General features: G+C 38.1%; 1 protein-coding gene across 5 annotated transcripts in view; it reads left to right on the top strand.

The window, feature by feature from the left end:
• Positions 1-27939, top strand: part of rtn2b (reticulon 2b) — a 138454-nt gene that overhangs the window by 59173 nt on the left and 51342 nt on the right. For 4 of the 5 annotated variants that reach the window (XM_064352051.1, XM_064352052.1, XM_064352050.1 and 1 more), the window contains exon 5: positions 13901-13947. In XM_064352051.1, the coding sequence (XP_064208121.1) occupies positions 13901-13947 (47 nt within the window). Of the gene's footprint in view, positions 1-3335; positions 5150-13900; positions 13948-27939 lie in introns of those variants that run through there. The other variant, XM_064352053.1, reaches the window with a different exon arrangement.

Genomic DNA, 27939 nt, shown 5'->3' with positions numbered 1-27939 from the left:
GCCAAACCTTAGGCTAATGGTTGTAACATTATTAAGAGGAAAGAGATCACTGGTGAGCTCAGAAATCACAAGGAAAGTAAAATGAAAACAAACACTGTAAACATCTGAGAATGTGCTTCAGATGTATAGATAGGTTAGGTGGAACAATACAGCCCCCTCAATACAAAAATTTGTTTACAAAATTTTTAAAAATTACAGTGACTAGGTATCTCCATGTTAGTCCATGAAAAAAAAGGATTGTAACCCCTTCGCACATATGCCAAATCTGCCCAATCCTTGCCCATTTAGGGGGTAGTCTATTTAAAGCTTTATAACTCCAGATGTGAGCATCACAGATTCTTGAACAATGGCTTAAATGAAGCAAGATTAGATTAGAAAACCTTAGATTAGTTTATATTCATAATTTAGGAAAAAATAAAGTGCCACACATTGTCTAGGCAAAAAAGCAAAAAAAAATTTAGTTTGCAATGAAATACTGAGAGATCCCATATATAAAACAAGTCAAACTATACGTGTCCTGGATCAAAAACTCCATCACAAGTGCATAAAATCCTAGGGTGGATATGCAGAACTACTAAAGATCTATGAAACAAAACTAAGCAGTGTCTAAATTATACATTGGTGTAAATCACAACATAATTATGTATTTCACTGCAAATCAACTGTTTTGACTCAAGTTTTCTATCATTTTTAAGTGGGAATTACAAGCTTACAGTGGTACAGTGGTTTAAAATATCTAGCGGTCCAGAAACATCTAAAATCTCTCCAAAAATTAATAAAATACTCTTTGTCCATTATAAAGCACATAGGCTAAATGTGCCCTGTATTAAGGTTTCAGATGAAACATTGATATCAGATTTAAAAATAATGCAAAAACATTGTCACACAATGTGGTACAGTACCTAAATATCATTAACTCTTGTATGTTTTTCTCTACTCTACGGTATGCAGTGTTTTCTTGTATGGGGATGGGACAACATTAAAACAATATTCAACCTTCCACCACATTTTGGCAATGTTTCAGTTGAGGTCACATCCGGTGCATTAAACACAAACACTACTTGGAAAATCAATGAACGCTTACGCTACAGTGTGAAATATCCTCATTATAAAATACCACTAACCTATCTAAAGACACTCAATTTCAAAAATAACATATTTAACCTAAATATTTTCAGCAGTAACACTTATATTTTGACGATGAAATATTATCTGTGTTCAGTAGATAGAGACAGAGACAGAATCAATGTTGTCGTTCCCCAGTTCTTTTCTTGTTGGCTACATTATGTAGTTTTGGGAGGTTAACCAGTGGTGCAGACTAATCTGGAGTGAGACTCAGAGACCTATCGGTAAGATAAAAATGAATATAATCAAATTACTATGTCAAATTTCATTAGACAGGAAAACATAAATTGTCATAAAATCATCAATTAATAAAATTAATCATAAAGAGGTTATCATAAATGTTATAATAAAGGTTGTACATGAGAGCATAAGAAAAGTTATGATGACAATAGGCCATTCATCCCAACTTAGCTTGTCGTAACTTTTTTTTTTTTTTGATATAGCAGCACACAACAGATAAGAAAAGCAATGAATATAAAAACCCACAACAACCAATAAAAACAATCACAAATTAAAACAATCAGTAAAAAAAAATGATCAACCTTTCAAAAACTATAACAAAAACCCAATAGAAAACAATAAAATGGAAAACAGTGAAAACCAATAAAACCAATTGTATTTCATGAGAGACACCACACTGGTATATTGGTATATTGTTCCAGGTGGAAACCTGGAAGTCTGAGACAAAAGATCACAACTCCCTTTTATATAGTAAAGTAAACATCTGGATCATATCACGTTGAGAGATGGTTCAGGGTCACAGGTTACTGAGACACTTCTAAAACTAATCACAGGTCTCCTACAGTAAACTATAGTAAGTACATGCATATTTAACTAAACAGTGTAAAATATAAGTAATGTATATATTTCAGCTTAATCATAATCATTTATTTTGCTAATCATTATCCTATATATGACAGTCACTACTCATTAATCAACATTATTTCTGATTTCTTGTATAATTTTCCACTTCACCACCACTTACCTGTACATTACTGAGTTAAAAATGATTTCTTTTTTAATCTCCAATTGTTTATTTGTTATATTCTTTAATTTCCGAGTACATTGAGACAACTGTGTAAATTTCAATAAAAACTGGAAAAATTGAGGTGTTCTAAAACTTTTGACCAGTAGTGTATATGTGACTTAAAGGGGCAGTTCACCCAATAATGAACAATGAGCAACCTGTGTCCCTTTGAGGTCCGTTGTAATCAGGGTGAGCTGCAGCAGATAACTAGAAAACTCATCAAATATTGATATTTCAACACTCTTGAAACAGTCGTCTATCTTCTACCTGACTTTTGGAAAAGCACGTCCTATTGTTTGAATCCTTCTGGGTAAAATACACCCACACATCAGCTTTGCTTTCGGCATTTTGACCAAGTTTAATGTCAACTACTTTGCTAACTAGTCAACAGAACGGGTGCATAACATTTGTACAGAAATTAAGTACGGAAATCTGCATTGCAATTCGATCTGCTAGGTAACATTGCTGGTCGTATGGGAACCGGCACAAGATAATGATGGTCAGTTTCACCATTCATGGGCAGTAGTAAGTGTTTATAACTTTATTTCTTTATGCAATGTTGATATTAAAATTATATAACAATGTTCAATATATTTGTTTAGAAAAATTCACGAAGGGGAAGCCATAGGCTTATGTACTTCTTCACTGCAGGCTTATTGATTTTTGTAAAGTGATTTTCTACTTTTTACTCCTTTTTAACTAGGCTAGTGTAGCCACCCTGCAAACACCACATGTTACAAACCTATCCAGTAATATGTTTGTCCCATTAATATACTGTATGTTTGTGGGTCAAATAAAGTTTAGCCAAATAAGTGCAATAGTATATTTTCTTCTACAAAATAAAATTATTAAAAAAATATATATTTTGTGAACATGATTTTCTTAACAACAACAATACTACTACTACAACTAATAATAATAATCATGCTTTTTATTAATTATGTGCTTCTCATACACCCAAAACACTGGATGCAAACAATTGTTGAAATATATACTTGTCGCAAGTGAGTGCCACCCCTCCTGCCCGCCAACAGACTCACGTGAGACAATGTTTGTTTTAGCACTGCGTGCTCTTTTATTAAGCCACCGGCTTCGCCTGGCTACAACGTAACACAGATCTTTTCCTTTTTGTTTTCGGTAATTCTGTGCCGTTCGGACTTCTCTCCGGCGTTCGCCCCCGAAGACTCCCGGTCTCCGCTTTTAAGAACACCAGGCTCACTGTTGAAAACAATCAGAGGCAATCAGCGCAATTAAACAATTGATAATTATCGGCGCTGATTACCTCCACCTGACAGTTGTAACGAAGGATCCGAGAGCCGCCCCTCTCACTCTCTCTCTCTCTGCAGCCGACGCTCAAACCACGCCCACCCCACCACAATACTGTATTCATTTAAAAACGTGTAACACAGCCAAATTGCTAATTATTTCCACTAGAAATTATTGCTATTTGATACTTTGATGTCACACAAAGTGTGACATGACCACATTCTCTTCAGATCTTAAGATGAAAAAACACAGGGCCAAGTTACATTACATAATTTAGGAAACATTGCTTTGGAATACAGCTTGTTTAATTTGTGCGAGCTAAGATAGCCAATATTGTTTCTTGTAACTTGGCCCAAGTTTCATATCAGTACTTTTAATGGCAGGCCTATATTTTGCTAGTTTGAATTAATGACTTATAGACTGTGCTTTGAATGTGTGAGTAACTTGGCATTTTTGTATGTTGTATATTTTTCTTCAGATGAAATTTTACTTCAAACACCTTTGACATATCAGTACTCATTAATCGTTTCAATTACATTCAGAACTTAATTGAGTTGGATACAGTTAAAACCAAGGTACATGCAGTCTGATGTTGCTGTCATATTACCTAGCAGGTATGATTGTTTGAGAGTTGTAGAATAACTTTAACAGTAAATGAAAAGGCCATATACTAATGTCAATCAAGGAAACACAATTATATTGGTAATGTGAGACCAGCCACATTCTTAGATTATGAAGCATGGGGCTTTATTCATGAGAACAGACTGCGTAAACATTTACACACAACCAGCTTCATAACTGTGAAGTGAGTTGTGCTAACTTTCAAATAGATCAAGAAAGCTGCTTTTGTTTGTTTCTTAACCCCCTTTTACAAATAAAATAGCTGACCATACGGACCCATCTGGTGTGTGCTTATTATAAATGCCTGTGATCAGATAGCTGTTTCTTTTCAATTAATCACAGCATCCAGAAGATGAGGCCATGTCAGTACAGCAAGCAAATTTATCTGAACACATTTAATATTAACACTTAAAAAGTCAAACATGTTGATGAATAAAATTAATTTATTTAATAAATATTAAACACCATTTATGCCTAAGGACTCACCAAAAATGTGTATGTCCAGTAGATGGCTTTCAACACTATCCAGTGTCCCTGATCTCCATATCTAAAGCCAAAATCTGAATCTCTCCATGACCTCCCTGGGTATTAACCCTCTCATCTTCTCTTTAGATGGTATTCTGTAGACATGTTGTCATAGTTCTGTGTTCCTGTCTGTGTTTTCCTTGTTGGGCCGCCAGATGGCGGCACTTCTGTTCTGTGTCCTGCTCCCCCTGTTTAATTGTATGATTGTTTCCAATTGTCCAATCATTGTTTTCTGGCTGTCTTGTTTTCCCTTCCCCTTCCGTGGCCTGATTGTTCATGGTGCCCTCCTGTGTCTCGTCAGTGTCTGTCTATTTAAGTTCCCGTCTCCTGGACTCAGGTGCTGGATCCTTGTTGGTTTGTTGCTCGTTGTTAGTTAGTTTGTTCAGTTGTGTTTCTGATCCTGTTCCTACCCTGTTCTGTTTCCACGTACTTTATGGATTTTTGGATTTTCTTTGTTCGATGTATCTGAAGTTTTCCTTTATTTTGAAGAGTTGCCCTGCGAGGCCTTTTGTTCCCTTTGTTCCGTTTTTTCCAAAGTAAAGTCTTTTGTTCTTACCTTTTTTTGGAGTTTGAGTTTTTCCCCCTCTGCATTTGGGTCCTAACTCTCCACCACACCGTGACACATGTAACAGCAAAAGGCACGTTGTTAGTTATAGCAACTCAAAGACTTTATACAGACAAGGACATCACATTTTTGGTCACCTAGCATCCAATTCCTGCTAGAATATAAGCTGAAAACCATACAAACTTTTCAAGGACATACCTTTTTAAATGATGCATGATTTGATTTATTGCAAATAAAATGCCTCCTGCCTGAAAATTACTTCCTTAACAGTTTTACTTACCTCGCTCAAAAACTGTTTTTGTTTTGGAAATAGTTCCAGCAAAGGTGATCACAGTGATCAGTTCCTTTGCGGTTTCAGGTGGTTTTATGACTGACTTGCACATGTACAAACCTGAAATGGCCGAAATGAAATGGTAACTGCATTACATTTGTGGCAACTCATCCCCAACATTTGCAAAATTAAAAAAATCTTTTTAAAACACTTCATCTTTAGGAACAGTTGTCTGTTAGAGAAGTTGGGAGATGATGACTCTAGAGATGGTTGGCTATTGAGTATGGAATTAAACAACTTGAAATATTAAAATTGTGTCCTGAATGAGACCTGTTAGCATTTAAAGGTGTCAGAGCCAATCCATTGCATCTGTAAATCATGACGCTTGTTGAAAACCTAACTTCACCAGAAATAACATAACGTAAGACAAGAACAGGCCATTCAGCCCAACACTGCTCGTCTATTCCTACCACTTAACTGTACTTGATGCTTAGTTTACCTAAAAGCTAGATAGTATCTAACACTGTATCAGGCCGGGCCTTGAATACCAGTGTTTCTGCCTCCACTACATGTCCAGGCAAGCTATTCCACACATTGACCACTCTCTGTGTGAAAAAGAATTTCCTAATGTCTGTGTGAAATTTACCCTTTGCCAGTTTCCATTTATGCCCCCTCATTTTGCTAACCAAACTCAACTTGAATAATTTCCTGTAGTTCACTTTGTTAATCCCTTTAATAAATTTAAAAGCCTCAATCAAATCTCCCCTAAGTCTCCTTTTACTAAACTTGAGAAGTCCAAGCACCTCAAGCCTTTCCTCATAACCCTTATCTTTTATACCCGGAATCAATCTGGTTTTTGTACACTGTTGTCAAGTAGGTGAAAGGATGGTTCCTCAGTGTGTGACACCAACTGTCAAACATGGAGGAGGAAGCGTGATGGACTGGGGCTCTTTTGCTGGATCCAGAGTTGGCGACTTGCACAGAGTGACTGGCACCCTGAACCAAAAAGGCTACCACAGCATTTTTCAGCACCATGCATTACCCTCTGGTCAATGCCTAGTTGGTCAGGGGTTCATCCTACAGCAAGATAATAACCCAGATTATACCTCCAGGCAGGGGTTAAATTGGGGGTGGACGTGGGTGGATGCTGTCCACCCACCTTTGGTAAATAAATAAATAATTTTGACTGGCAGTTTTACAAATAACTATGACGCTCCAGTCCATGTGTTCCCTCTAGCCTGTTACTCGCTCAACCAATCAAAAATACGAAGAAAAAAAACTCAGGGGGAACAGTCGTTTATATAGCAGGCACAGAAAGAAAAATATTGTTGATTGTCTTGATTGTTTGGAAGCGGACGTGGTAATTTCATTAACATGTAATTTCATCTATGCAACATTTTAAAGAGAGCTGAATAAACAGCCCCCACCAATGCCGGCTATTATTAATGGCAACTTTGATTGCTTGAGCAAAATGAGCAGGTTGCTGGTGAGCAGTTAAGCTAGGATTGAATATTTATCCATATTCAATTTATCCATTAAAATCTGTTTTAATCACCAAGTAGTCTACACTTAACAAACAAGATACACCAGTCTGTTATCTACCGTATTAACTTTCAGAATAACCAGCAAAAACAAAACTTGCACTTCAGTTTTTTTTACCATCTACGCATTGCAAATATTTGCCATGAATTCAAGTGCGGAGAACGAAGTGCATGTATCCACAAATATTGATTAACACTAGAAGCGCCGTGACGGGTCAGTTTGACCCAAACTGAGATATTTCGGAGTTTAGGATTTTTTTTCATTTAGTTACTAGCAAGCTACATCATCCGCATTCACTGACTTTTCCTAAATATTTGTTCTTTACGTACCAGCGTAGTAGGAATGTCAAAGTCACGTTTGGAAAATGTTAAAAACACCTTATTTCACTTCCGTGTGTGTTATAACAGTGTTGTTAAATTACGGCCGTCTTCAGACTAAGGAGTCAGTTTTCCTTCACCACACCAGGAGGCGCAAAGATTCACTTTTAATCGCGGTGGACACGCTGTTGCATTTTTATTTGTACGAATGTTTTATTTATTTTGTTATTAGAAATATTTGTTTATGTTTATTTTGAAGAATAAATTATATAATGTTTTAAATATGTGATCTTAAAAAATATTTTTATAGGCTATTGCGTTTGTTTTGTGATCATTTGTTTATGCCTATGCCTTTCCCTTGTGTTCTGAAATCATAGCCCTACATTTTATTTTTACAGTTATTATGCAACTGGAAATTTCTAAATAGGTTCAAATAAAATTGATCCGTCTTCAAATGCAAAAAACAAATTTGTTTTTTTTCAATTTTATGCATTATCATGCTCGTATCAATGGCTGCATGCGACACGTTCACGTACAACAACAATGCTGCGTAGGATATTGAAAAAACTAAATCTAAGCTAAAGAAACGACTACAATATAACAAGATAAAAATATATTTGAAGCGCTATTTCTTTCGGCAGTTAATTTGTTTATTCGTAGAGTGTTACAATGAATACGTCTTTTTGTAGGCCAACCCGGACGTTTCTTCCGCCATGGGTTCCCTCGGCAGATCGCCAATGGATTTTTCCAATAGGGATTTCGTTTTCTTCCGAAAATAAGGCCTATGGTTAATTTATGCCTAAAACAGTTTCACGTTCACGTTCACGTTCGTTTGAACGAATTCTAGGGGTTCGACGCTCATTCACGCTTAGCGTTCGACGCTCAGCGTGCATGCGAGCTAGTAAAACAAGAGTGGCTATTGCAAAAATGTGACCGCTCTTGTAGTTTCAATATAGAAACTTAGTCTACTTTTCAAACGCACATGACAGCTTAGAAATCTACGGTTGACATAGGCTATTAATGGGTGTATTTTATCTCGTAGAACAAACGTGAAGCTCATTTAGGCTTACGTTCACCACAAACCTTACTTTCGGCAGAAAACTAAATCCCCACGGGAAAAATTCATTGGAAATCTGACGAGAGAACCCAATGCCAACTTACTTCCGGGTTTTAGGACTACAAACTGTAACACTATTGCAAAAACAATCTAAAATAAAGAAACCACTACAATACAGCAGGATAAAAATATATCTGAATCATAGCGTAGTTTGTTAGTTTATAGTTAGTCATAGTTTGTTTCGGCTGTTAATTTGTTTATTTATAGTGTTTCAGTGAAGACGTCTTTTTGTAGAACTCGGACGTTTCTTCTGCCATCGGTTCCCTCGGAAAATTTCCTACGCATTTATCCCAGACGGATTACGTTTATTTAGTGCACTTGTTATCAGTGGACTTGCTGTGAGTGCTGATCAAGCATACCTTGCTCGTTGATATATATATATATATATATTAGCCTACGTTCACAATCATCTGTAATTTGGCAACTTTTCAAAATATGCAAAAAAATTATAGCTGTATCATGTCCTATTTTCTGTGAGGTAAAAATGTGACGTTGTGACACATTTTGCTTTTGAGGGACCAGGAAGGAGGGGACATTCGTTTCAGGGAGTAAAGGTTTTTTTGGGGGGGGGATCATTGTGGAAAAACATCCATCACATCCTGGGAGTGAGTCGCACGCGAGTGGTGACACGATGTCCGGTTAGGCTAGGCTTTGCAGTTGCTATTATGTATAACTCCATATTTTTTTTAAAACATAGTATTAATCTTTAGGCTACTTGAGAGAACAATAAATGTCACTATTACATAGCCTACAATCAAAAATGATTTCTCAAATGTGAAGTGTCTTGTGATGTGTTCGTGTGGTGTATGCTGTTATTCCGTTGAGTAAACTAGTAATAAAATCTTTTAAAAAAAACAGTAAACTAAATAGAATAAAAGAATAAAAATGTAGAAAAAAAAGTATAAGCAAGAGCGAGAGATTGCTGCGTAACTAAAAGTAATACAAGGCATACTTTGTAGCATAACGAATTACGGCTAAGCAAATTACTTTTATTATTTTTGAAGCGAGTAGGCTAACATAACATAATGATATTATGTGCCCGACAAATAGAACATTTTATTTCTCCCTGGAGAGATATCAACTATCAACCATTCACACGTGGCATAAGTGAACCATTCTCAAGTGGGACATTCACATGTCAATCTAAGGGTAAGGGTAAGACCACTGATCTGTATGGGACATTCAACGCTCACCCCTCCCCCACCCGAGAACACAGAAAACTTCAGATGCTTTAGCAAAGCATGGCACAGCATGATTATGCTGACCGTAATTTTTCACTTACTTAGAAACGAAAGCACATATTCATGCATGCACATATAAAGATGAGACGGCATCTTGAGCAATGTGCTATCGACCAAACTTCCAATGTCAAATCACATGATGGCAAAGGCAGCTAAGCTTACAAACTCCGCGGCATAGAGGCGACCAGCAGCTCTTTAGTTTGTTGGTCAGTTGGTCCACAAAAGTGTCCTCCTGTGGATGCATGCGCGGTCGCAGCTATTGCGGATTTGGGCTTGTTATTACTGATGTTTTATGTTTACTATTAACATTTAGCCTACTAATGTTTTATATAGATTTTCTTATTTATTGATTTGATATCAATAAATACATTTGCTTATCCATAGATTTGAATGGAAATTTTTAAATATTGTTTTCACAGTTGAAAATGTAGGTTTTGAAAATATAAGTTAGGTCTATTGAGGTGAAGTCTCCAATCGCCATCACTGGTGTCGTGGAGAGGAAGAAAATCACGCCCCTCTGCGAAGCTGAACATTCACACCTACTGATAGTTTTTTTCTCTATAGTCCTGAGTCAAACTATCAGCTCTGGTTTCGCTAAAGGCAGCTAAAGAATTCTGTATTCTGGTGCTGGGGGAGGGGTGAGGAGCGATTCAATGGATGAGCGTGAACGTTAGTGCATGAATAGCTGGTAGTTTTTTTGAAGCTATTATCATGAGTAGGCCTTTTAGGCCTACTGAGTAGTAAAAAGATAAATACCCAAAACAAAGATACAAGTGTCACATTTTTACTTGTTTTATTTATAGTAATAATAGGTTCGGACCTTGTTTCATATTCAAAAATCAGAGCCTTGCACGTTAGGAACTGTGTTAGAAGACTGCTCACGCTGTCTGCGTAGATGCAACAGCACATGCATAAACTATCGGGATGCGTTTCGTGGGAATATAGGCGTCTCTGTGCTTTACCATGTCCACGCAACCATTGACAGAGTTTATGGAATTTGCCATTATTTCCAAAATATGGAGCAAATTTGTAAGCAACAGTACTGCGTGTTACACACCTGGAGAAAACATAACTGTTGATGAGCAGTTGTTCCCAACTAAAGCGCGGTGCCGCTTCATGCAGTACATTGCTACTAAACCAGATAAATTTGGGATAAAGTTCTGGATAGCAGCCGACGTTGAAACGAAGTACATGCTGAACGCTTTCCTATACCTTGGGAAAGATGAGGTGAGGCCTGTCGGCGAACGATTAGCTGACAATGTGGTACATGCGCCTTGTGGAACCCTTCATCGGAAAAGGAAGAAATATAACCTCGGACAATTTCTTCACATCGATTGCCCTGGCGAACAATCTACATGCAAAAAAAACTACATTGGTGGGTACCATAAACAAAAAGAGGAGAGAAGTGCCCCCTTCTGCGAAGGCACAAAATCAAGAGAGATTTTCCACCACGATCTGGAGAGCTGGACACGCTACACTCACGGTTTATCAGTGCAAGCCCAAGAAAAATGTGTGCATCTTGAGCATTATGCACAGAATCGTATCGATCGACAATGATGCCAAAAAACTGCCAGAAACAATCGCCCATTACAACGCAACAAAAATGGGAGTGGATGTTTTGGACCAGATGGCACAGCTGTATTCGGTCAAGGGGGGCAGTCGTCGTTGGCCAGTTGCCGTTTTTTACAACATTTTGGATCTGGCTGCAATCAACGCCCATGTTTTGTACACGCAATGCATGAACAAAACAATTAGTCGAAGAAGATTTATTCTTGAGTTGGCCAAGGAGTTGCGTGCAAATCACATGACCGCAAAGGCAGCTCCGCGGCGTACCGTCCTAGCGCCACTCTGCAGTCCAGAAACCCCCAACACACCGCAGCGAGAGCGGTCACTAAAAAGAAAATGCTGACAGGTATCCAGATGTGGAGGGAACAAAACTTGTGACATCTGTGACAAGTGTAAATGACTTGTCTGTGGCAAATGTACAAAAATGCAACCCAATCTCTGTCTTGAATGCTGACGTCGTTACCGCATTACCAGCAGCTCTATTGCTAATGTTTCATATAGATTTTTTTATTTATTGATTTGCAGGTTGATTCTAAATAATTCAACTTGCTAGCTATATATTTAGCTAACATTATATTTTCAAAATCGTTTCAACTTCCTAACAATGTGCTGTATGCTAGTGGTTTTGATATAATAAAGCAAATTACTGAAAACAGGTGTCTCGTATTTTTACTTTGTTGCTATCTCAATGTGACTTTCTGTGTGCACTGAAGCGATATATTGTAGGTCTACTGTAATCAGTTTTGAAATCCCACTTTTTTTGCTAAGGTCTTAAGTACAGTGCGGTATTATTCAGTGTTACGAATGGGTGTTTTTTGTAATTACGATGAATAAGAGAAGTGCCGTCTTTGGATTTCGAATCCCCAGTCGAATAGTCACAGCTAGCTATGACCTGCTTGCCAGTGTAGCCTACATGTTTTCTGGTCACCGGAAAAAACTCGTTTGAACAACAATATTTTTTACATGTATTTTTATAAAACAGAAAACCCAACCCTAAAATTCGCACGGGTGATAATGCGTTTCTCTCCAACGACAGTGATCACATGCGGAGGGAAGCGGCTAATTTTAAAAATTCTGGAAAATTGGCGATTTATATGTTGTTAGCCTATTTGATTATTAGCATTTATGACATTATGCATGAAGAATAAACTGTCAAATTTGTTTTTGAAAGATTGCCAAAACAGGTTTGACCTCCCTACTATCTGTTTATTGTTAGCTTTTCATGACTCATTCTCTTCATACAGACATACTGTTTATTCTAAATACATTTATATTGCAACAATGTGTTGACTAGAATGCCAAGCCATAACTAAAACATAACTTACTCTGACAGTCTAAAATCTCGCAAATATTTCATTAGGACAATTAGGCTGGCAACCTTTGTCAGCTCGTGTCTAATAAGCGCCTTCTAGCGAACAATGCGAACATTTCCCGTTTGAAGGCTAATGTGTCATATGACCCAGGCCGCACACAAAGTTGTTTCAATGCCAGGAAATGGTCCGGCGCTCCTGGTGTTAAAAATGTGCACAGTTTTGTACTGCAAATGAAAATAAATGTAGGCTATAAGACCTATAGGCTACTCGCTAAAACTGCCTATTTTAGGAGAGCTGGCTATATATGATAGTATTGAGTAGCCTATTTTGTGGATTAATTGCATTGATACTCAAGGAAAATCAGGGGAAGATTCCGCCACTGCTTAGTGATTAAAACGGATTTTTCTAAATCGCATTTATCATTTAATCTCCCTAACACAATGCGAAGAAGCTATGTGTCCCTTTCTAATTGCTTAGTCAGATCGTTTGCATGCTTGTTAATCACTGAAAATTAATTAAAACAGTTTGAGATCAATGATTAGTTTAAAGGAAAGTTTTGCGCCCCACCAATTTTCAGCTCGCCAATCGCCGCTGGTTTTATTTTGTTTCAATTCGACAGTTTAAGAAAGATGGATGAAGGAGGAAGAAAGGGAGGACAAAAGAGGAGGATGACCGATTATTTTCGTGGGTAAAAAAATTCTCAGCATTAATGACACTCAATAAACTTGGAATATTTTATTTAAAAGCTTGCATCAAGAGTATACATTCTTTTTAAAACATTGTTTTCCTTAATTACAATTATGTGCACAATACATTAAAGATACAACTATTTTGAGCTGAGACATTCATTGGTATGTACCTTTTTTCACCCACCTCCCACCAGATCTCAGGGTCCACCCACCTCCCAAATCCCAATTTAACCCCTGCCTCCAGGCTATGTCAGAAAAAAACAAGACTGTAGGCTTCAAATCATAGAATGGCGATCACAGTCTCTGGACTTAAACCCCATCGAGCTGGTTTGGGTTGAACTGGACAGAAGGGTGAAAGCAAAGCAACCTACAATTGTAACACATTTGTGGGAACTTCTGCAACAGTGTTTGGTAGATCTTTTCGATTTGATTTCAATTGTAGAACGAATGCCACAAGTGTATTCAGCTGTTATATCTGCAAAAGGTGACTACTCTGATGAATCAAAAAATTAGAATAAATTGTATTAAACAGAATGATTCCATGATTTCTCTTTTTTATCTCCAATTGTTTATTTGTTCTATGCTTTGTGTAAATTTCAATAAAACCTGGAAAAATTGAGGTTTTTTAAAACTTTTGACCAGTGTATTTCAGTTCTTTTTGTAATACACTGCCTCATACTTATTTTATCATTCATTTTTCTGTGTTTTTTCATAGGTGTGATTTGTATGTTCTCTGTCCCCCTTTTCTACAAACGACAGCAGGTAAGCCCATTACTTCTTCAGTAGAAATGGATTTCTGTCCTTTGTGTTAAAAACAGAGGTGTGTACCAATCAGAGCATCAATCACAGCATGTGATAACAGTGATAAACATTTTAGATAGAAATGGACTGTACTCATATTTCAGGCCTTTAACCCCTTAGAGCTCATGCCAAATCTGGCCAATCCTTGCCCAGGGGGTACCCTATTTAAAGCTTTATAACTCCAGATGCATCACAGAGACTTGAAAAATGGCTTAAGTGAAGCAATACATTTGTGCCATTTACAATACTAACTTAGATAATTTCTTCCTGAATTATGAATATAAACTAAAGTGCCACAAAGGAAAAAATCAATTTGCTCTTTTTTAGTTTGCAATGAAATACTGAGAGATTGCAAATATACAGCAGGTTAAACTATACATGTCCTGAATCATAAACTCTTTGATCACAAGTGCATCAAATCTAAGGGTGGATATGCAGAACTACTAAAGATCTATGAATCAAAAAGTAAGCAGTGTCTCCAAATCTATCCAAAATGTCTAAATTATGCATTGCTGTAAATAACAACGTAGTCATGTATTTCACTACTAATCAACTGTTTGACTGAAGAAACTCACTATTGCATCATTTTAAAGTGGGAATTACAAGCTTAAATGCTTTTTGTCCGTTATAAAGAATATGCATGTGCCCCTTATGAAGATTTAAGGTGAAAAATTGATATCAGATTTAAAAAATAATACAAAGACACTATCACACTGTGGTACAGTACCTAAATGTGTAATTATTAACTCTCGTATGTTTTTCTGTTCTCTACAGTATGTGATGTTTTCATGTATGGGAATGGGACGACATTAAAACAATATTCAACCGTTCACCACGTTTTGGCAATGTTCCAGTTGAGGTCATATCTGGTACATACATTAACCTCTTAAGGCACAAGCCAAATCTTGCCAATCCTTGCCCATTTAGGGGGTACCCTATTTAAAGCTTTATAACTCCAGACGTGAACACCACAGAGACTTGAAAAATGGCTTAAATGAAGCAAGACATTTGTACAATTTACAATACTAATGCAGATTGGTTTATATTCATAATTTTGGAAGAAATAAAGTGCCACAAATGCAATTGAAAAAGTAAATTTGCACTTTTTAAGTTTGCAATGAAATACTGAGAGATTGCATATATACAGGAGGTTAAACTATACATGTGCTAGGTCAAAAACTTCTTGACCACAAGTTCATAAAATCTAAGGGTGGATATGTAGAACTACTATAGATGTATGAAGCAAAAACTAAGCAGTGTACCCAGCGTCTCCAAATCTATCCAAAATGTCTAAATTATGCATTGCTGTAAATCACAACATATTCACGTATTTCACTACAAATCAACTGTTTTGACTCAAGAAAATCACTGTTGCATAATTTTCAAATGGGAATTACAAGCTTTCAGTCAGTACAGTGGTGTAAAATAGCTAGGTGTCCAGAAACATATCCAAAATCTCTCCAAAATTGAATAAAATGCTTTTTGTCCATTATAAAGCATATAAATGAGCCCCTTATGAGGGTTTAAGATGAAACATTGCTATCAGATTAAAAAAATAATGCAAAAATATTGTCACACAATGCGGTACAGTACCTAAATGTGTAATAATTAACTCGTGTGTATTTCTGTACTCTCGTATGTTTTCTTGTATGGGGATGAGACAACATGAAAACAATTTTCAACCGTCCACCACGTTTTGGCAATGTTCCAACTCTGACGTCATCACTGTTGCATGCTTCACAAAAACTATTACACTTCCATCTAACGCTTACATTACAGTGTGAAATATTCACATTATATAACACCACTAACCTATTTAAAGATACTCAATTTCAAAAATAACGTATATAACCGAAATATTTTGAGCGGTAATACTTACATAGCAATGATGAAATCTCCTCTATGTTCAGTAGATGGAGACAGAGACAGTATCAATGATACTGTACTATTCGCTTCTGTTTTGCTCCAGAAAACGATGTCAGCTAGGTCTATCAGCAAACATATGGCTTAGGTATGTTCAGAAGTCCTCAATAATAATAGTATTTTCCAAGAAATTATGAAATATCCTTGAACACGTTTCGTTAGGTGCAGCGTATTTGTCTGCTAGCAGAGTGAATGCGTACGTGAATGCGATGCTAAGAATATTTTCTGTTACGCTGACCTATAAAACGCTATTCCAAAAGCAGAATTAGACATGTTATACATCGTTAGAAAGCTTATACTCTCGCCTACTGAATAAATGAATTATGAATCAAGCCAGACTGTACTAAAAAGGGCGACAACGCCGTAAACAACAGGTGTGGTATTACGCGCAGCTATTTTGGAAGATACCCAGGCGTCACAGATACGCGTATATTTCCCAAACGGATTGTCCAAGACAATATATGACCACGCAGTCTCAAAAGGGACATCTCTACACGTAAAACCAACAGTAAGGATTTATATTTATTCAATATTTAGTCCCAGATATTGACTGTAGAATGACATGGTATCATTTTTAAAAACATTTTCTTGTTTATTTTGTTATTCAGTGAGCAGCGTTTTCACTGCTGTATAGGCATATCCAAAATGTAAGGAGCAATATATGCAATAGATTTTTTATTGATAAAAAACGACAATATAACAGTACGGTTTACAAGTAACAGTTAAACTGTCATGCCTAAAATGTGTCGACTCTTCAAGGAATTGCGTGTTATGCATTCAAACGACAAAGCGCTTCTCGTCACATTAATACCACTAATTAAATCAACCGCCAGTAAACTGCATCGGAGAAATTAGCTGTTTCATCCGGGTCGCTACACAAAACACTACGTTAACGTTTCAAAAAAATGCCGTAATCGTTTGCTTCAACTTTTCAGCTTTCGATAACGCTAATAAATTGAACATAAACTTTTGTCTTCAGGTAACATTAGTTAACGCGTTAGCTCTCTGTGTCGCGTGACAGTGGAGTGCAGAGAAAGGGAGTGATTGAAGGCTAATATTAACCAATTTAAAATCAGCATTAAAGGTAAGAATGTCAAGCTCATGATTGATTAGAAGGGTCACTGTCAGCTCACAAGGCACATACTGAGTGTACTAACTAGCGAATGTACAGAGAAAGACGTTCGACTGGAAAAAGAAAGGGGAAAAAAAGGTCGCACCAGAACAATTATTTGCACTCTCACAAATGCTCCCAATTATATTTCGAGGTCGCACAGATTAAATTTCGGGAGCATATGCGACCAAAATGGTCTCAATTTCGAGCCCTGTTTGAGACAAAAATGTTAAACTATTTGAATTAAAATATTAGAGAATGTATCTAAGTGTGTCTGTCTGGTGTTTATTTATTTTAGAGAGGCACATGTTTCAGATGCAGACCTAATTTTACTTAGTGTTACAATAAATAATTTTAAATTGTCCCGCTGAGATAAAGTCATCTGTTTTGGTCATGAAAATTCAGTTAAAGTTTGTGGAGAAGTCATGGAAACATCACTGGTGAAAAAGTGTATGAACCCTGTATATATGTGCCAGGGGGCATTGTCATGCTGAAACAGGAATTGGCCTTCCCCAAACTGTTGGGCAAGCACAGAATTGTCTAGAATGTGATATACCTTAGCATTAAAATTTGCCTTCACTGGTACTAAGGGGGCTAGCTGAAGTCATGAAAAACAGCCCCAGACCAAGGGGTGTCTAGCTACTTTTCATATAATGTATATATGTAAGAGGTTTATATATGTTGTATATATGTTAGAGGTTTTACCTCTTCTATACCTTTCTATACAGTGCCTTCTGAAAGTATTCGGACCCCTTCACTTTCTCCAAATTTTGTTACTTTACAGCCTTACTCTAAAATTGATTAAATTAATTTCAATTTACAAACAATACCCCATTATGACAAAATGAAAATAGGTTTTTAGACATTTTTGCAAATTTATTAAAAATAAAAACTGAAATATTACATTTACATAAGCATTGAGACCCTTTGCTATGACACTCAAAATTGAACTCAGGTGCATCCTGTTTCCATTGATCATACTTGAGATATTTCTACAACTTGATTGGTGTCCACCTGTGGTAAATTCAATTGATTGGCCATGATTTGGAAAGGCACACACCTGTCTGTATGAGGTCCCACAGTTGACAAGTGCATGGCAGAGCAAAAACCAAGCCATGAAGTCGAAGGAATTGTCCGTTGACTCCGAGACAGGATTGTGTCGAGGTACAGATCTGAGGAAGGGTACAACAAAAGTTTCTGCAGAATTGAAGGTCCCAAAGATCACAGTGGCCTCCATCATTCTTAAATGGAAGACGTTTGGAACCACCAGGACTCTCCCTAGAGCTGGCCACCTGGCCAAACTGAGCAATCGGGGGAGAAGGGCCTTGGTCAGGGAGGTGACCAAGAACCCGATGGCCACTCTGACAGAGCTCCAGAGTTCCTCTATGGAGATGGGACAACCTTCCAGAAGGACAACCATCTCTGCAGCAATCCACCAATCTGGCCTTTATGGTAGAGTGGCCAGACAGAAGCCACTCCTCAGTAAAAAGCACATGACAGCCGGCCGCTTGGAGTTTGCCAAAAGTCACCATAAGGGACTCTCAGACCATGAAAAATAAGATTTTCTGGTGTGATGAAACCAAGACTGAACTCTTTGTCCATAATGCCAAGCGTCTCGGAAACCAGGCACCGCTCATCACCTGGCTAATACCATCCCTACAGTGAAGCATGGTGGTGGCAGCATCGCGCTGTGGGTATTTTTTTCAGCGGCAGGAACTGGGAGACTAGTTAAGATTGAGGAAAAGATGAATGGAGCAAGGTACAGAGAGATCCTTGATGAAAACCTGCGCCAGAGTGCTCAGGACCTCAGACTGGGGCGAAGGTTCACCTTCCAACAGGACAACGAGCCTAAGCACACAGCCAAGACAACACAGGAGTGGCTTCGGGACAAGTCTGTGAATGTCCTTGAGTGGCCAAGCCAGAGCCCAGACTTGAACCCGATCAAACATCTCTGGAGACACCTGGATATAGCTGTGCAGCAACGCTCCCCATCCAAGAGGATCTGCAGAGAAGAATGGGAGAAATACCCCAAATACAGGTGTGCCGAGCTTGTAGTGTCATACCCAAGAAGACTCAAGGCTGTAATCGCTGCCAAAGGTACCTCAACAAAGTATTGAGTAAAGGGTCTGAATACTTATGTAAATGTGATATTTCAGTTTTTTATTTAATTTGCAAAAATTTCTAAAAATGTATGGGGTATTGTGTGTAGATGGATTAAATTCATTTTAATTCTCATCAATTTTATAATAAAGCTGTAACTTAACAAAATGAAAATAGTGAAGGGGTCTGAATACTTTCCGAAGGCAATGTGCCAATTTAAAATTGTCCAGTGTTACGCTTAATGATTACACAATTCGTAATCATTAAGTGTAATTAGGAACTGGAGAGGGTAGGAGGGGCCAGGTGGTGAAGCCTAGGAAGTAACAGAAAACAGCCTGCTCATGTTGAGGGCAAACGAGCTTGCTGCTGATTGAATTCAATGTAGAAAACCAAGGTGATTTAACAACCACAGAAAACCTCATCAGTCAATTTTTTTGTGGTCACGAATTTCATTATAAATAGCAGTTTGTGAAACAGTGGTTCTTTTAGTCCTGAAGTTCTGGCAAAATATCAATATTTACATATCTCCACAATTTGCTTTTCATAAGAGACGTAACGATCGTTAATCAAGTTTAAAAATACCATTGGGGAAGTTATATTTTGCTAAGATTGATATTCCCCATTAGCTTTAATGGGAGCTCCAATGTTTTGTCCTCAACATGCACAGTACAGGCTTACTTCCGGGGTTTCACAAGTTTAGGTTAGCTGAAGACACGCTCTTCTGTCTGGTTAAATATGCATGTATACATTTTAAACGCATCCATGCAAGCAGAATAAGCATGTCTGCTCATAGAAAATGTTACATAAGTACACAAAAAATAGTTATTTAGTGCACAACAAATTACAATGGCGTTCGAGGGGGGGGACTTATTTGTGATGGTGAACTTGAGCGGTGTTCGAAACTACATATTAGCATACTACATCCCACGATAGAATGTATCATGTACAATATACTAAGACAGTTAGTATAACAGCTGTTTTGGTTGCTTAACTGTCCCACAGACCTGTGGCCATCAGTAGGTTATTTAAATCATGTTTAAACCCAACTAGAAACCACCTAATTAGGTTTACACAAATTCCCTAAATATTTGTGAAATTGTTCGTTAATGTATTTTTGGCTGGACTGCAACAGCGGGGCCAGCCCGATAAATGTGAATGTCTGTGACTGACTGAGTGACTGAGTGATGAAGTTACACCGCTCATGTCTGTGACTGAGTGACTGAGTGATGAAGTTACACCATTGGTCGGCCGGTTCGGTCCAGCCATATACTAGGTTTTGACCTGGTCTTATTTATCCATGGCTGCAGTAAGTGAAAATATTGATACTGTAGCCCAGCAAAACTGTTGCATGCATTTACTGTACTATCTTTTCTAGCTAACCACCATTACAATATGGCATTGCTCAATAATGTCATTGCTCATTGTTTCATTGAAATATTCCATGTTTGGTCATTACTGTCTTCATTTATACATTTTTATTAATGTATCAAGAGTTTTACAAGAAAACTCCTGCATGCCCATTCTTTAGGGTTGCCACATAGGTAGAGTTTGAATTTTTGGTTTGCGGGTGCAAGAGTAGCCTGAAGATACAGGGAAAATGTGATTTTATGTAGTATCAACAAACCTAACAACACTATGACACAACGTTGTGCAGGGTTATACAATGCACAAGGACAGGGAAAAGAATTGCAATGCTTGTCACAATACAGAACAGAACAGAAGATTTATTTATTTATTTAAAAGGGACAACACAGAGTAATCAACATTTCTGCAGTTGCGTCAAATGGTACAGTGCCAGAGTTAGCTCAAGAGCTAATTTTCATCTGTAGTCCCTTAGCAGGTGAGAGATGTTAATAATAGATGAACTACAAACATCTCTTTCTCCCATACACCTAAAAGAGAGCTTTCCCCAAAACACTCTGCCACTGCCATAACAACAGCAGCCAACAAAAACATTTCCAATCCACAAAAGGCTACTTTGAACTTTCTAGTTAATATGTTCAATGTTTCGAACCCAGCAGTTTTAACTGTTAACACCCTCGTTTGACGTCTGGCACTGAATACCGAACACAGGTGCATCAACCATTAAAACACCTCACTTACCCAACATGTAAAATATATTTATTTGATTTAATTTGCTAATTATTATCAAAGATATTAATTATCAGTCAAATCGCTGAATTCGTTGATTGGCAGAGCAAACTGTTTGGATCAACCTTCATCAAAATGTACGACTCACAACCAGATGAAAATGAAGAAATTAATAAATTACAATTAATATTCACGTCTAATCTAAAGACGAGGTTCAACAACCTTTAAACAATTAACGAAGGTTACACGCATGGACAGTCACAAAAGAAGTGAATGAAAGAAGATAGCAAACCACAGCTTTTGTCCCAAAGTAATCCAAAATGCAGAAAACAGCAGAATAGTCCAAAAGAACCAGAGATGAAATGTAGAACAGCAGACCTAGATGCAGCACTCAGATGCCCATTTCCAACTGTTACCAAACTACTTCCTTTCAAGTTGCCCAAACTTAACTGTCTGATCAAAATAAAGCTGCATAATTTATCTGGTAAACAAAAGAGGAGGGGGCAGGGACATGGACACTCTCTCTGACACACACGCACACAGATTCACACCTCAGATAGTAACCCCCCAGTTCCTGGCCAAAACACTGACTGGTCCTCGCAGAGATGCACACTCGGGTCAGCGTAGATGCAAACCACATAAGTTAACTGCACTGAAAAGGGAAAACAGTTTATAATGGTACAGTATACAGTTGATGATAACCAGGGATAGGCAGTTAAAGGTAAACATTGTATTTACAAAGCAAGACGAATAAAGACTACTATTCTATAAGGGAAAAGACACACAACCTTTCTAAATAAGACAAAGAAAAGAAACACAAAGAGATTATTGGTGCATGCCCAAAATTAAAAAATGCTCGTACGAGAAGACTATGGTACCAGGAGAACTGTTAAGCAGATTCTCCTCAAATTTTTCTTTGGACTTCCCTTAAATGCAATCCTGAGCAAGCCTTTCACATTACACAGTTCCCTTTGTATGCCTAAATAAGGTCTGGACAGGAACACCCTCCTCACCACCAAGAAACCCTCCCTACTACTTTCCTCCAGGAAACATAGGGGAACCAAAGATGCATTGTACGATGGAACATGACCTTATGCTTTTATTTGTCATTCTCTTAGATACTTTTCTATGGAGGCCAAGGAAATTTTTTATTTTTTATTTTCAGCATACAAAAATGCAAAGGTACTCACACATACAAAGCACTGTCTATAAGTCATTAATTCAAACATGCAAAATCTAGGCCTGCCATTAAACGTATTGATATCAAAATAAGACCAACTTACAAGAAACAATATTGACTATCTTGGCTCACACAAATTAAACAAGCTGAATTCCAATGCTACCCAGTCCTGGGTCAAATACAGATGTAAAGTATTTTAATTACTTTTAAATACTTTTTATTTAAGAAATTATTTATCAGCACTTACGAATACTGAGTATTTAAATTACAAAAATATATTTAAGGAGCATTGGCATGTATTTGCAATTACTTTCAAATATGACTTAGAAACCTTTAAAATACTGAATTTTCAATTACAAAGTGTTTGATTTAATGGAATTATTTGAAAATACTTTCACAACATTTTGAAAGACTTGAAAAGCACTGGATATGCAAGAATCTATCAGCTCTGAAAGTTGAGCATTTTCTCTAATTAAAGGATAGTACGTTGATGAGGACACGTGAAGTGACTGCTGATGGCCCCAGTCCAATTGTACCGATTTCCATTGTTAACTCCTTCATGCAAGCCCCCTAGTGGTTTGCACGCTGGCGTGCCTAGATTGCTAGGCTAGATTCATTGCTCCTGAAACCAAACTGTGAGTTGAAAACACAAACTCTGTGTTCTAGTTTTATTAGTAGACGATATATACGAATACAGAGTTTCGCAGTGACACCATTGTCGCACCGGTCATTCATTTAACAAGCACCCTCTCCCTGCAGTCTCATCTGTAACTATACCCACCACCCATGACACCCGGTCATTCATTTAACAAGCACCCTCTCCCTGCAGTCTCATCTGCAACTATACCCACCACCCATGACACACTAGACAGTAGTGTCTATCTGGGCATTCATAAAAATATTCTTTCACCACTAAAAATTTGTATTCTGTCATAGCAACAAGATAAAGCCAACAATAGCTGAAGGTATGCCAGTACAGCTGGGAAAAATGCTGCTCACTGAAATAAACAATTTCAAAAATTATACCATGTCATTCTACAGTCAGTATTTGCAACTAAATATAGAATAAATATACAACCTTACCATTGGTTTTACGTGTAGTGATGTCCCTTTCGAGACTGAGTGGTCATATATTGTTTTGGACATCCGTTCGTGAAATATACGCTCATTTGTGACGCCTGGGTACCTTCCAAGATAGCTGTACGTAATACCACACATTGTCACCCTTTGTAGTACAATCTGGCTTGATCAGCAATTAATCTATCCAAAAATAAGCTTTCTAGCAATGTATAATATGTCTAATTTTACTTTTGTAATAGCGTTTTATAGACGCTTTCAACGGTAACAACATAAACAAACGTTACTGCGCATGTGCGTTGTTCTGGCCCAAACTTAACTTCCGGCAGACTTCCGCAAACAATCTATCCGCTTGTTAAGCCGTGACATATCGACCTTCCGATAATACTGTTTCCGGGTCCAAGCCTCTGCTGCATTGGCTGAGGCTCTTGTCTTTTCAACGTGGCACAGTGCTGTGTCCCTTGTTGTTTGAACAGATCTGAGTCCAAAAAAAACTATTCAATTGTCATTCTACTGCTTTCCTTGCGATGGCTGTAGTTGATAATTAAGTTACAATTCTTAAATGAATGAAGAAAAACAAAGTTTGGTGCCAGTGGGTGCTAACGTTAGGTAGCTGTTTCCATCCTGTACTTACCTGTCCTTATCAGTTCTCATTATGCATATACATTAGTGCACAACCTGTCTACATTACTGTTTATCATTACTGTACACCTGCTACCATATATTCTTACCACTGTGTTATATGTAAGGAATAAACCACGATGGGCTGTCCCGTTATTGGAAAATACTATTTGCACTGTTGTTAAGCAAAAACCTCTGGTCGTTAATTCTATGAAACCAAGGATTCTATCAAGAGAAAATTGTTCCTTCTTGTTTTATACCATACAATTATTACCACTTTTGGTCATTTTTGCCATTACATTATTTAAGAAAACTACATGAAACCATAACTCAATCAAATTAATTTGATAATAATAATAGCTCTGTCTTGCTTTTTAAAAATGTTTTGGTCTAACAGTGTAGACATTGCCTTTTTCCAAGACACTCTGAAACCGGGTTTGAATGCCAGTTAGCTTTTATGATAGGTTTGCCGTCACTTGTCACCTAGCCAATATTAAAATTCTGGGTTTTAGTTCAGAATGATCTCACAGCATGCTTGTTATGCCGGCTAGCTAGTTAGCTAACTATTGAATTGTATTCAAAACAGCGGTTACTACAAACGGAATCGTTCACAAAGATACGGATGAAACTGCGTCCCGTAGCCATGAGTTAAATACGGAATGCCTATTCTACTATGCAAATAAGGGACGATTCCATATGTTGTGGGATGGTTGGCATCCCTAAATGAAGTAACTAGAACCGTGATTCAACGTTGCCATCTATTGCGAAATTGGACTTTGAAAAGGGGAGGGGACGTAACAACAATTCAAAATCGAAAGAACAATGTTGCTGTTTTAACTGCTTTAGAATGCTGGATTTTGTAGCTCATTGATTTTATTGGAGTTGAAATAATTTAGACCTTTTTTAACCCTCAATGGTGCCTAACTAAAGAAGGAAGTAATCGTGAAAAGGTTCACAGGTTCGGGATCTGAAGGAGTGTTTGGACCCGGAAATGGCAAAACGTCACGCGTGACGTCAGACCAACAAGCGGATAACAACAGAGTCCCTCTAGACTATTTCTGATAACAAGCAAAATAAATAACAAGTAAATTACATTAGCTAGCTAGTTCAAACTATGTCTAGCCAGTATTATTTGAGGTTACTATTCAAAGTAAAGAACCGTTACTTGGCCAAACTCAATTGCGATAACGTTACACTACCAGAAAAACAAGTGACAGAAACAGATAACTGTTGACAGTATTGCACCTTGCTGAGCATCATACATTCCATGCATAATCCATAACTGTTCTGGGTTACATGCACATTACTGTGTAAAAAGTGCACTACTTCTATGACATTGATTAAAAATGATGATTATATGAGACACAAACTGGCGCTAGTGGGCAGCATGTGTAGCCAATGCAATTACTGTAGGTTATTTATTTGTATAGCATGCATTGATGGAAAATTGTGGCTTTTAATCGTTTGGGTCATCTTGCTAGGTTACCACAACAAAAAATAATCAGGCAATGTAACGCTGGAAACAGGTATCATAACGTTAGTTCAAAATGTAGCTAAAGTGTATCAACTATATACTACTAGCATTGATCTAACGTTACTGTGTATAATTTATACAATGTTAGCTACGTTTACCTAGCTAGCTTGCTAGCTACAATCAATTTAGTTAACTCATTGTTCATAACTATTAAAGGCTTGTTACTGGTCAGCTAGCTATTAGCTATCGCTTATCATGAGTTTACCTGAAACAAAGTCAGTGCTAGAGTGAGGGCACCTATTCGACCACCTTCGTTTGACAGACAGGAAACTGTAAACTGATTTGCAACTATATATGAAATAGGCAAAATATCGGCAACAACCTGTACCTAGTTATGTAGGAAAAATGTCCTTGTTATTCTCCTGTGGTTACTTTTTAAGTATTTTCACAATTTTTTTTTTTCTGTGCCGGCAAATAAGTCAGAGGTGGTCCAGCGCTAGCTTTTGGTTGCTAAGGGGACGTGTATCGACCATCCCATATAAATGAATAGAACTTGACATAAATTTGCTAGTATCCTGTCATGCGTATTAGAGGTTAATATGAGAAAGGGTGGTCTCTATCAGCATATCTAGGAATCCGTACATATTCACTGTTGTAACCCAAGTCGCGGGACACAAAATAGCCTTTAGGAAAGCAGTTTGAAATTATGAAGCAACGTCTGCGCCATTGACTTTAATGGGTCACGATGAGATAATTACGAGCGTGTTGCTTGTCTTTATAGTAAATAGTTGATATAGTAAATAAGGCTGTATAAATAGTATTACTAAATGTGTATGTATGAAGTAGATTTTTTTAATACAGTTTATTATGTGTATTTTTACAGGACTTACATTTTACAGGACTTACTTACACTTGAACCTATATGGTTGTAATGCCAGATACCAACGAGTGATCCGCATGTTGGTATCTTTCATGCGGTGGAGCCACTGAAGGGGTGCATGGTCCGAACAGAGGGTGAAAGGGCGTCCCAGGAGATAATAGCGGAGAGGGCCAACCACCAACTTGATAGCCAGACACTCCTTCTCCACTGTACTGTACTTCGCCTTCCGCTGTGACAGCTTCCGACTAATGTACAACCCCCTCAACCTTCTGGGACAAAACGACCCCCAGCCCGCTGTTTGATGCATCTATCTGCACACAAAAAGGGAGAGCAAAGTTTAAAATAAAATAGTATAAAACAGCGGTACACCACAGAGAGCCTGTTTTACCCTCACAAATTCCTGCTGGCACCGCTCCGTTCACTGGACCATATCTGAGGCAGCCTTTCAGGTCAGATCTGTCAGGGGACTGGTCAGCTCAGAGAATGCTGGAAGAGAACCGTCTAACGTATTTTTTTGTCTTGGGTCACAGGCAGGCCACAATAGCTAATGTCTTATCAACCTGGGGACGCACCTGCCCGCTGTCCAAGTGGTACCCCAGATACCGTACCTCCCTCCATCCAACTGCACACTTTTTCAGGTTGGCCGTAAGCCCTGCACACCTCAGAGGCCCAAGCACCACCCCCATATGCTCCACATGCCGCTCCCAGGTGTCACTATAAATGATTACATCATCCAAGTAGGCTGCAGCATATGGAGAGTGGGGCCGCAGCACCCTGTCCATGAGACGTTGGAAAGTAGCAGGTGCCCCGAACAGCCCGAATGAAAGTGTAACAAATTGGTATAATCCATACAGAGTGGAGAAAGCCATTTTTCCATAGACTCTGATGACAAGGGAATCTGCCAGTAGCCCTTGGTTAAATCCAGCGTCGTGAAAAAACAAGCAGTGCCCAACCGGTCCAGGAGGTTGTTGACCCTAGGCATAGGATAAGCATTGAAACGTGAGATACCATTTACCTTGTGATAATCAACACGGAAGCGTAAAGACCCATCCTGCTTACGCACAAGCACAATGGGGCAGATCCACATACTGTTCGATTATTCTATCACTCCCATCTCAAAAATAGCCTACAATTCAGCCTGCACAGTTTTTTTTTTGTGTTCAGGCAATCTATAGGGCTGAGAATGCACCATCACCCCTGGAGGTGTCTCAATGTGGTGGTGGATGAGATTTGTGCGCCCTGGCAGGGGGGAGAACACATCTCAATCAATCAATCAATTTTTATTTATATAGCGCTTTTAACAAAGGAGCTTTGTCACAAAGCAGAGAACCGGCCCCCAAAGAGTAAGCCTAGGGCAACAGTGGCAAGGAAAAACTCCCTGACTGATAGCAGGAAGAAACCTTGAGCAGAACTGGACTCAGAAGGGGAACCCATCTGCCGCGGGCAGGCACCGTTATGGAATGGAAAGTCAATAGTGGCAGGAGGCGGGGGTGCCC

Source organism: Anguilla rostrata, chromosome 9 (genome assembly GCF_018555375.3).
Source record: "Anguilla rostrata isolate EN2019 chromosome 9, ASM1855537v3, whole genome shotgun sequence".
Lineage (NCBI taxonomy): Eukaryota > Metazoa > Chordata > Actinopteri > Anguilliformes > Anguillidae > Anguilla > Anguilla rostrata.
This window is presented reverse-complemented; position numbering and strand designations above follow the sequence as displayed.